The 12,307-nt window shown below is 36.7% G+C and overlaps 1 protein-coding gene across 2 annotated transcripts in view; it reads left to right on the plus strand.

Moving 5' to 3' along the window:
* The window catches only part of ATP10A (ATPase phospholipid transporting 10A (putative)), a 145,620-nt gene extending 139,547 nt beyond the window's left edge, over positions 1-6,073 (plus strand). The window contains exons 18-21 of one of the 2 annotated variants that reach the window (XM_032226578.1): positions 1,782-1,862; positions 4,021-4,125; positions 4,250-4,437; positions 5,170-6,073. In XM_032226578.1, coding sequence (XP_032082469.1) covers positions 1,782-1,862; positions 4,021-4,125; positions 4,250-4,437; positions 5,170-5,872 — 1,077 coding nt within the window. In that variant the 3' untranslated portion in view covers positions 5,873-6,073. The remainder of the gene's footprint in view (positions 1-1,781; positions 1,863-4,020; positions 4,126-4,249; positions 4,438-5,169) is intronic. The other variant, XM_032226579.1, reaches the window with a different exon arrangement.
* Positions 6,074-12,307: the final 6,234 nt, after the last annotated feature.

Raw genomic sequence — 12,307 nt, forward strand, 5'->3', positions numbered from 1 at the left:
AAGTTTCATGTAATGTTAAAAAGCTCAAGCCCTTGGGCATCTCACATTGAAGGGACCTAAGATTCAACCTCTCCACTACCAACACCAATTGGAATTGGCCACAGAGGAAAGTGGGCGACTATTATAACAGTGCTTATCACTACTAGCATCCAAAGCCAGTCCAGAAGGATATCATGATTGGTGGCATTGACAGCCACTGAGAGCTGTCAATCCCAGGAGGGCTGCCAGTTGGCTAACTGAAGATGCAACTAGGGTAGAGAAGTAATGCAAACCTTGTTCAAATTAAGCATGCATATGTATCAGTAAAGAATTTGGGCATTATATTACCATTAGGCATACCGACATTCTAACTTTTAACAGGTAGCCAAAAAGTAAAATAATTCTACAGGGTAGAAAAGAATTCCTACCCTCTTCTTCCCAGGACTGTATATTTTGACAGCAGAATACAGTGAAGCTTGAGGCCGGAATACATTTCTAGATTTTCACATTGGAAATAGATGATAATACCAAACAATGAATTATGCATGTGCTCTTATTCTGCGCAGATAGCTAAATGATTTCACAAGAAAATAAGAATTTTCCAAGTCCCTGAGTAGTTACTAAAAATGTTGCCCAAAATTGCCAGAAAGAGGCCTTTGGAAAGATTCAGATGGCCTTGATCCTGTCATCATTTAGAAATACTTTGACCTGGGTCAGGATGGTATGTGACCCCTTTTTAATATGTTTAATGTGAGTTGCCTCCAAGGAGATGTGTTTTAATAATTTCTGTTATGTTTTGTGTTTCTATCCCTCACTGTTAAATGGCACAAATAGCTGGATGATAAAATCAGTTCTGTATGTAAAAAAAAATTCTTGAGAGGCATATGACTACTGCTACTAGGGATATAATGTATAATCACCATAATTAAAAAAATGATCCATTAAATCCATAATGTTTAATTGCACTTTATATTTTTTGAAATCAACAGAAGCTAGACCCTAACTCCTTTGCCTGCCTGAACTAAATGCAGCTAACTCATTTGGATCTAATATCTTTGTCATATTAATGTCACTCTCAGTCACATTCAGGAATCCAGATACTTCGCAGATGACTTCAGAGTTTGACCTGTAATGTCTTGTCAGGACTGAAGTGGGGTTGTAATGTCCCTGGTACAGGAGATGGATAATCCTTTTCCTTTTTCATGACAGACTGGCTTAGAAAAATAAAGAAAGAAATCTGAGCTGCTTCCACAAAAAATGGCAATTGCCTTATACACAAACTAAGCCTATCTAATATTTCTGAGCCAGTCATTCCAAACCTATTTATCCTGTTCAAATGTCTTTGATCCTCCAAATAATCCCTGACTTACTGTTCCAGCTCTTTAATATCAGCTCTATTACTATCCCAGGTAGGAGGGCAGCATGTCCTGAGTATGAGCCTCAGGAAAAATAGGCTGATAAGGTGGCCTTTAGAACATTTATTTTTAGTCAGGACCTTCAGTAGCCCTTGGCAGGATAGTAGAGGAGAGGAAGAGGAGGCTAAATGTGTGGTCCACTGAACTATGTTTGAAAGGGAAGGGTTTTTGGAAAATGTTGGACTGGGTTGGAGCAGGTCAAATTGCCAAATAGTTTAGTTGGGAATGCTTCTTTGGCTCAGAATATTATTTGTATTAAAGCAGTTTTTCTAGATGAAATCCCTACATGAACTCTTTTGCTTCTTCTAATCACTGAGCTTTTTTTTCTTTTTGAACAAGAAATGGTTCGTTAGAGGTAAAGCTCTCACTCTGCCTCCCCCACTACAGGAGTACCAGCCGCATATGTTTTGGATGAACATGATTGATGCTCTCTATCAAAGCTTGGTTTGTTTCTTCACCCCTTACTTTGTAAGTTATCAGTGGTAAACATGCTCCAATCCTTCCGTTCTTGAATCATGGGGGAAAGAAGCCAGGCGTGGCAAATGTATTGCAAGTGAAACGAAGTGTGCTGGGAGGGTCAGTTTGGTATTTATGACTTGGATTATTGAAGCTGTGGAGGCAAAAAGACATTCAGATTTATGGGTTATTGATACAGATAACCCAAATCGCTGCTACGATTTGGGTTATCTGTATCAATAAGGACCATAAGGGAGAAGGACCAGCAATTGGAAAATGGCTTTATGTGCACATCCAATGAATATAGGAGAAACGCTGGCACAGCTGGGGGCACAAGTATGTGTGCCATCAGTTTAGCATCATTGTGTTCCCTCAAGTATTCCAAGTCCACCCCCCCACCCCCAAATTCCGTTGACCCTTACCTGGTGCCAGTTTAGTGTTGAACTTTAATTGATCAGATTCCTCTGCATAGGCTTGAATAAATCTTCTATACTGCAACTTTATGAATAGTCCTGATTTTTTTTGCATCTGACAGTAAAACTTGTATATACCCTGCACCTTTCAGCAAAGATCTAAATGTCATATAGCTAGAACAGGAAGAGATGGTGTCAGGAACAAAAACTATGAAATATTACCCCATTTATCAGTTTTTTCCAGGAATAAGAAAAATTTTCCAACAATTTTCAAGAGTGGGATTAGCAGTGGGCATATCATCGCCTTCTTTTTTTCCTAATATTGTTTGAGAGAAGCAGTGGGGAGTTGGCAGGTCATTTTGCCTCACACAGCATCATTTATTGAAATCATAAGAAAATTATTGCTGTTATCAAGGATAATAATTGCTTGGAGAGTAATTGGAAAGACTTCTACAAACTTTTTTCTAGAGTGATGAGACAGAAAGAACAAAAATATCAGTAATGTTCTCAGCATTTGTTTCTAACTATAACAATTTTATTATGATAGTCATAGTAATTAGTATATTCCAAATTAGGGTCTAAACAATTATATCTTACTAAGTGGAATGCAGCCATGGTATTAATTATCTTAGAACATAGAATATTAGAGTTGGAAGGGACCTTGGAGATCTTCTAATCCAAATCTCTGTTTTATCAGTAGATCCTATAGCATTTCAGATAAATGATTGTCCAGTCTCTTTTTGAAAGCTTCCAATAATGCACTCCCAATTTCTGAAGGCAAATTGTTCCATTGCTCTGACTGTTAGGATATTTCTCCTTAGTTTTAGGTTGCTTTTCTCTTTAGTTAGTTTCAATCCATTGTTTCTCATCTTGCCTTTTGGTGCTTTGGAAAATAGTTTGACCCTCTCATCTTTGTAGAAGCCCCTCAAATATTGGAACACTGCTATTATGTCACCTTATTTTCCTTAGACTAAACCTACCTAATTCCTGTGACAGTTCTTTGTGTGTTTTAACCTCCAGCCCCCTAAAAAAATTTTTTTTTGCTTTTCTCTGCACTCTTTCCAGAGGTTCAACATCTTTTCTTATATTGTGGTGATCAGAACTGGATGCAGTATTCCAAGTTTGGTCTTACTAAGGTTTTGTAAAGTGATACTAGAATTTCATGTTCTATCCCTGTATTGATGAAGCCTAGGATTGTATTGGCTTTTTTGGCTATTGCCATATACTGTTGGCTACTTAAGTAATTATATTTCAGTAATTGTCCACTAGGACTTCAAGATCCTTCTCACAATTACTGGCATTAAGCCAAGTTTCACCTAGCCTGTACCTATACTGTTGATTTTCTTACCTAAGTATAAAATCTTACTTTTGTCTAGGTTGAATTTCATTCTGTTAGATAAGGCCCAGTGTTCAAGTCTGTCAAGATTTTCCAAGCATGTATTCTCTGACACAATTTTTGAGTCAGAGGAGCCAATATTTCTGCTCTAATCATAGCTGGACTAATTCAAATGGTACATTTTGTAGGTTCATATTACAGATGCTTTTTGTTGGAACATAAAAACGTCAAATGCATATGGAACAAATGTCTTTTGAAGCATATGATAAACTTTTGAGTTTAGACTCAAAAGGTATATGCATTACGCTGTCTAACATGCAGATTATTCCTAAAGTTTTATAGTTACTGGACTTTGGATTATGGGTTAATATTCAGGTTTTATATTGTCAAAAATGCGTAATTCTCATTTAACTTTGTTTAGATATATTATGATTCAGACGTGGATATATTTTTATGGGGAACTCCTATCACCACAGCAGCTCTCTTTACCATAATACTCCATTTGGCTATAGAAACCAAAACCTGGGTAAGTTACCTTCAAAAGTGTGACCTAGAATTTTACACTCTGCCACTCAAGCTGTGGTTCTGAACACACAATGCCAGTATGGTACAGAATTGGAAAATAATTTTGAATATGTTTTTTTTTCCAGACCTGGCTACATTTGTCATCGTGCAGCTTCAGCATTGCTTTATTCTTCATTGTGGCACTCATTTATAATATTTCTTGCCCAATATGCTATCCTCCATCAAATCCCTACTGGACTATGGAGAAGCTGATGGGAGAACCAGTGTTTTATCTGACTTGTCTTATTTCACCTGTTGTGGCTTTGCTTCCCAGGTATATCTCTTTTTTTTCTTGTGGGCATCACTTAGAGGGTTAACTTTACAGCATTTTTTCTTTTCTACATATTGTTTGAGAGCAATATTCCTATGGAGGGAGAATGTGCATATGCTGCAATAATCAGAATGTAGAGGTGACAAAGCCAAATAAATCAGTGACTTTATTTTTCCTGCCACTGGCCATAATAAATATGGAAAGTGAACATCAAGTAAAGCACAGCAAAAAGATATGCTGACAAGTGAAAGTCTCCTTGTACAGCCTCATTACAGGACTTATCTAGAGATTCAGGGGAGTTACCAGCAGAAGAGAGCAGTGAATTTGCAGTCCATTCCCATGAATCTGGACCATAATTTTCTAACACACTGAGAGGGTAAGACCAAAATTAATTGGGGACTCTATATTCTTTTTGAGTAAGGAAAATGACCTTGATGAAGATATTCAGGGACCTGAGGAACTTGAAACATTTTTTAAGTCCAGAACAACAACTTAATATTTGGAAGTAGTTTAGACAGATCCCTCCCCAGTTCACTGAAATTTAAGAAGCAGAAGAAGTATAGTGGAATTGAACTTGAAGAATGTTATTGTTATAACCAAGTTTAATAAAGCCTTCAGGTAGAGTTGATTCCCTAGGCTGCTGTACCTAATGGCACTGACAGCTATCATCCCTGTTATATTATTCAGGTTTAAATTGATGCATTCATCTTTAATTCTTTCACTTCTCTCCATCAGATTTCTGTACAGAATCCTTCAAGGCACACTTTTCCCAACCCAGCTTCAACTTGGACGCCAGTTGTCCAGACTGCCTCCAGGCTCCCACAACCAGCTTTTAAACAAGTTGTCTACCAAAAGGGACACCAATTCCCAAATTTATCAAAATACTGGTTATTTTCCCGAAAGCCCATATTTCATTACTAGTGACTTTTCAAGGACCTGTAACCACAACAACCCAACAGAATTATCTCCACAAAAAGAGGAGTTATCTCAGATGCCAAAACCAGGATGTTCAATGGATTTAAATACTATTGTTTCTCCTCTTGGTGCGCAATTATGTGATGAAAATGGACATATTTCAGTAGTTGATGATAATGATGAACTATCTTTTCAAAATTTTCAGAAAAGTGCTCTTGATCTAGAGCCAACTTTGATGAATGTTGATGACACAGTACAATGGAGTTCAAGAGTAGATGAATCAGATTTCAGCTTGTTCAACTGGTTTTCATCAACTATGTTGTTCAAGAGCATCAGAAGTGATCTGCCATCGTTTTCAGGCAGTTTACGGAACAGAAGGCACGATAGTATGACTTTGTGTAGCTGTCATTCTCAGGATTTCAAAGGCTTGACAGAGCAGAACTCTTCCTGTTTTCAGGAACAGGCAAAAACTTCTTCAGGGGACTGCTTGAAAACGGAATCTCTTGAAACAACCATTTTATGACATTGGCATTGCAGAACAGATATTTTTTATTTGCACAAAAAGGCTAGTGTGTTCTTTTTCTAAGGATGAAAAGGGCATTCAAGGTACATAGTTTTATTGTAGAAGAAAATTTAAACAAGTATGTTGAAAATAAAAACTGTATACAAATAAAGATATATATATGTATACATATATATACACGTACATATATGTATGTATTTATTTTTCATCTCATTTTGTACAAAAGCAATAATTTTATTTGTAACGGTAGTTCTTGACTTACAACAGTTTGTTTAGTGACTCTCAAAGTTACAATGGGATTGAAAAAAGTGACTTATGACTATTTTTCACACTTATGACCCTTGCAGCATTCCTGTGGCATGTAATCATAATTTTGATGCTTGGCAACTGGTTCACATTTATGACAGTTGCAGTGTCCTGAGGTCATGTGAATGGCTTTTGAGACCTTCTGACAAACAGAGTCAAACGGAGAATCCAAATTCACTTAACAACTGTGATACTAACTCAACTGCAATGATTTACTTAACAACTATGGTTAGAAAGGTCGTAAAATGAGGCAAAATTCACTTAACCAGTGTCTCACTTAGCAACATAAATTGGGGGCCCAATTTGGTCATAAGTCAAAGAGTACCTGCATTGGTCCTTTCATGATCTCATGAACTAGGTCACAACCATTGGATCAATTTTGATTGAATTGGGGAGATTAAATCAAATGCCACACTGATTTGATAAAGACAGTGCTTGTTAGATTTATCCAAGTGAAGGGAGTTGGGAAGGGGGAAGAAAAGTATGCACTGAAGCCAGTTGCTGAGACATTTTAATGTTAGTGAACTGCTTTCAGTGAAATAAGTAATATCATGTTTGGGAAATGGTGAGAAAATGTTTGTGACCTGTTCAGAAAATAATGGTTCAAAAATGTCACATAGAATGTTTGGGTCTAGAATTGATGGGCAACAATGGCTGCTTTATGACCTGTGGACTTCGCAAGTCCACAAGGCCTAAAAGGGCCATAGTTGCTCACCTCGGTCTAGAATGAGAAGAAAACTACATTTCACACTATCAAAAGAGATTACATTTGGATGGGATTGCAACATCTCTTCAACCTTGGCTGTAACTCCCAAAGCCCTTCTAAAATTTGCTACTAAACTACAATTAATAATGCAATAGAAAATGAAAGATTAATTACATATGAAGTTTTATTAATTAATTTATACTAGTATAATATATTAATTAATTTATACTAGCATAATATCTTTATTGTGGCCACTGGAAAGCTTTTCTGTAATTTTTTAAAAAAGGATGCTGAACTCAGATTTAGATGAGCCACAGTGGTGCAGTGGTTAGAGCAAAGGTAGGTTGCTTCCGTTTAGCAAAACCCGTAGTGGTTTAGCAAAACCCGTAGTGGTGGCGGCGGGAGGCTCTGCCCACCCGCCCAGATGCTTCTGCAAAACTCACGTGCAGTGTTGTGTGCACACGAGTATGAGCAAACCAGTAGTAAACTGGTTATTAACCCACCACTGGGTTAGAGTGCAGTACTGCAGGCTACTTCTGCTAACTGCCGGCTGCATGCAATTTGGCAGTTCTCACCAGGCTCAAGGTTGACTCAGCCTTCCATCCTTCTGAGGTGGGTAAAATGAGGACCCAAATTGTTGGGGGCAATATGCTAACTCTGTAAAGTAAACATGTGGGTTTGTTTATCACTTTTATCTATTTTAATTGTGAGCAGGGACCAGTGAAATGTAACAGAAAGACAACAATATGAAACGACATAGAAACGACATAGAAAAATGCATATTACTGCTTTATTTGTATTTATATTTTGCATATTGATTTATTTATATTTTGTATATCCTAAAATTTTATGTTTCCCCATGTAAAGAAATTATAGTTGAAAGAAATTTTGCAACTCTCCCGGAATTTGAGTTCTGGTCCAATAATAAAAAGCAACTGAGAACATCTTCAAAGTGAAACTTCTATTATTAAACAGAGTTATGTGACAGGATGAAAGTTGCTATAAAAAGGACATCAAAGGAATACTTGGCCTAGTGCTGCAAATTCCTCCATATCACAAGACAGTTTACTCTGTAAAAAGGGTATTGTATTTTTAGTCCTTCCTTCTAATAATTGTATTACTGATTAGCCCATTAAAGTGTGCTGAAAAAAAGCTCAAATATGCTCTGGGCAATAACGTAGAAATCACTGGTTAAGGATAAGATTGTCACTCTGGCTCTTGGTGATACCCATGACCAGGGGACTTTATATAGGAAGCTGCACTGGCAGAGATCATTCTCAATTTTGGTTTTCCAGGAAGAGAAAAACTTATCAAGAATATTTGTGGCAGCCTAGGAGTTGGAAAAGTAAAGTTTGAGTCAGACATAGAGGAACGTTGGTTACTCTAAATTCTAGCAGGATCAACCAAGTTTCTAGGTGGAGGGCTGGAGAAGAGGAATAGATTATATTTAAGGGCTTTAAATTATTATATGCAGACAGCTGAGAATTATGCAATGTGTAAGAGATGGATTTGGCTTTAAAGAATTTGTGGCTGCAGGTATGTCCTCGCCTTTATTTTGAAAAAAAAAAGCCCAGTAGGTGGCTTTGAGACTACAATATTCCTGGCTTGGTCAGAAATAAATGTAATTTGTTCATCACAGATTTCAGAGGATTGGAATACTATGCAAAAATATTTAAAGGATGAAATCTGGTCTATATTATAGTGGCTTTTCTGCCACTGAAGCTTGTAATATCTATGTTCCTTTGAGAAAATCATAGCTGTAGATTCCTGTACCTATAGATTTCTTCCAAGGCCAGATTGGATTAAGGAAAAAATGATTTTACAAAGTAGCACAGACAACTCTCTTGTGGTTGTTTTGCAGAAGATGGTGCTTAGGTGCAGGTGGTGATTACTGAGTTAACATGAATACTGAAATGGAAAGAGATGGAAACACAGTCCACTTCACACTTTTTTGAATTGAGATATCAGGAGAATGATAGCTGCTGTCATGTTGCAAATGTATTTTCATGTAACATCCCAATTAAGTAAAACCACCTCTGGTTTATGGATGAATGAAAATGCTTCCATCAGATTCTTTCTCTAGGAGATGATAGGACTTCCGATATGACCCAGATAGAGGCAACCACATTGGAGAACACAGATCCGGAGAGTACAGAGAGAGTATAACATTACCAAATTCTTATTACTTTCTGTTCCAGTATAGCCCCCTTTCATTCAGTCATTAACCTTTATATTATGATATATTTTAGCCCTCACTGGGTGTATTTATTCAACAAGGTCTTCAGTTGGGTGAACAAAATCTAACCATATAAATTTTTGGCTGTTCATTCCAGTAGCCTGCTGAAGTCATTATCATCAAAGGTATGACTAGGCGATGGTATATCCTTTCTCTCTTTTAAGTCTCCGAAGGAGCTTTTTAAATTATCAAAACCATTTATTGTTTTGTCAAAATAACAAATATGTAAGATTAATATTTAAATAATAACAAATACAGAGGGAGACAGAGAGAGAGAGAGAGAGAGATGCCCTGACTCTTCCACTTAAGACTCACTTCTCCAATCCCACCCCAAGAACTCTTTAAGAGATCTGCAGGGATAAAGTCTTTGTGTATGTAATTCCACGTGCGAAGGGTTTTCTTCTGCAGCTAGAACCAGCTTGGTAAGTGGCAAAAATGACTTACTGGAGTACTAATGATGAACATCCCACTCCTGCACAGAAAAATCTGACCAGGGCTATTGAAATGTTGGCTTAAGTACTGATCAAGCAAATAAACAGTAGCTAAATATCTAGTCCTTCAATAACCTTGCCTGCTATCGGTCTTAAATTCTCTGGTTACTCATTTTATTTTTTTCCTCCCACACATTTGTGCAGAAATCCCACAGGTTGAAATGCTATTAGCAACAGGGTTGTCTGCAGCGGTTTGTTTTAACTAATTAAAAATAATTCCAACAGTCTTCAACAGTCTTATATGAAACTGGGGATCTATTGTGATTTTCAATGTCCACAAATAGGTAGATGTTCCTTTGCATATTAGAAACTGTTAAAATGTATCACAGGGAGAAGGGAAAAAAATCTGATTTTTGTAAGTCATGTTCACCTACTCATTTCATGGAACCATACAGTACATTTTTAATGTATGCATGTGTGAGTTTGATAAACAAAAAGGGTTTACTATTAATATTATTATTAATATTCATATTGTTTAAATCAGATCTTACTTTACCATAATTTGTTGTCCAAACTGCAAGAGAGTTTCACAACATACATAATTCACTATTTGTAAATCACTAATGTGTTTAGCCATTATTATGACTTAAAAGTTTTAGCCTTTACATTTTTTTAAAAAAATTCTAAAGTGCCCCACTATTTTCTTGGGTGATACTCCTTCTTGTATACATATTGCACTGCCAATTATATAGAGAAGCAAATACTAAAAACCACAGGGCATAAAATGCATTGAATGTTTTTTTTTAAAGAATCAGAAATTATAGAGCATTTAAAGATTTAAAAAAAACTTGAAATGGGCAGGGGAGAGAAAGAATTGAACAGTAGGTTTTCTCTACTAATGTCTTGCCATATTTCCTGGCCAGATGAGCCAATACCTCTACAAATGCTTCAAAAATCCTCTGATTCCTTATAAAATACATCACTCTCATGTTATCTGACATTTGGCAATCCCAGATAACCTGCTACATTAGGTTGATATGAATGAAGATGTGACTGATTGCTAATAATGTAGATCATGATGCTACCATGAGATAACTGGTCTCATTGGTTCCTGTGTGCCCTATCAACTGGGGTGTCTGGAGAGGAGGGGTCAGGACATCAAGGCATGACTTTAATCATGTGGGCACGCAGACCAATTTGATTCTTTCAACCATCTTGATGGTCCTGCTTGTTTGGTTAATTTATAGATTTATAAAACTAGTCAATGTTGAAGATAAGTGAAAACTAGGCAAACATATAAGTATAGGTGGATGCTATATATTTAAACTGGAGCCAAAAGAACAGCTAGAAAAATTTTTGTTCTTTCTTCATTCCTGTAGGTGATGTCATAATGTCAACAAAGTGAAGAACATCAACATCTTAGCTCAGTTTTAGAGGGCAAAATGGGGGATTTCCCACAAATATGAAAAAGCGAACATTTTGGTCTTCCCCTTCTGGGAAGCTTCATATGGTATACTAGCAGCAACATTCAGGTAAAGATCTAACAAGTAGGCAGAGAAGACACCTTCTCATTGCTGATGTAAACCAATTGTTTACACAAACATGTCACCCCATTTCCAGATAGGATGCTTCATGTCTTTGAAAAAAAGCCTGAGATTTAGTAAATGCTGAGGAGCAATGCCACAGCCTACGGCAAACCAAATGTGAAGATTTGCCTTTTTCCCTTAGATATCTAAAATTTAATCTAAAGGCCAATAGGAAAATATTTTTGATCAAAGTAGAGCTGGAAGGCCTTCTAGTCCAGTCCCCTGCTCAAGCAGGAGATTCTATACCATTTCATGTATTTATGACATATTTATTCATTCATTCATTTATGACTGCATAAGAAAATCGTATTTTAATGCTAATAGTTGAACTATATCTGTCATTTAATTATGTCCATCAGGTAGATATTAAAGAAGGATGAGATTATCCAATTAGTTTTAACAATTTTATGCTTTCAACAACAAGCTTTGCTCTTCCAAATGACTTGTGAATTCATGAGACCTCACTCCATCCTTGTTCTTTGCTTCCTATAGCCATAATAATTAACTTGGAATGAAATTCTAGCTTAGTAGAAATCAGTGGTAAAGCTCCCATGGACTTCAGCAATGCTGAGTTCTCATTTTGTGTTAGTTTATGGCTCTACCATTAGCAAGAATTCTACAAGCAATTACAAAAACTGTCAGGTCATTAATCTTAAAATCCATGCAATGACAAAAGAAATGAAAGCAGTAGAAGGTACATTGTTGATTGGAAGTGGGATTTGAAGAATCACTCTGGGTTAATAGCAGGCTCTTGGAGGATCACAGAAAGTACATTGAAAATATTGGATGGTGAATGGCAGCTTTCTGAAATGTCAGTTTTGTTTCTCTCCATTTTTAGAGACAAAGTATATAGCCCTTCTACTTGGGGAAAAACTACCGAAATGCCTGTGGAAAAGATCTAGTAAAATCTTAATGGGGGCCAAATAATAATTCAAGAGCTTTAATTCATAACATATCCTTTTGATTTAGCACTAAATCAGAATAAATAGATACATAGCATAGGACATACACAGCTTCATTTGTCCGAGGGGTGTGCATGTGTGCCTACCGTTCACACAAATAAAGCATACATGCATATTGCTCACACAAGTGGATAACTATGTGCATGTGTCATCCACCATTTCTGTAGCTCGGTTGCAAACACCTCATGGCTCACAAATGGGCCGCAGC

This window comes from Thamnophis elegans, chromosome 11, assembly GCF_009769535.1.
Source record: "Thamnophis elegans isolate rThaEle1 chromosome 11, rThaEle1.pri, whole genome shotgun sequence".
NCBI classification, from domain to species: Eukaryota; Metazoa; Chordata; class Lepidosauria; order Squamata; family Colubridae; genus Thamnophis; species Thamnophis elegans.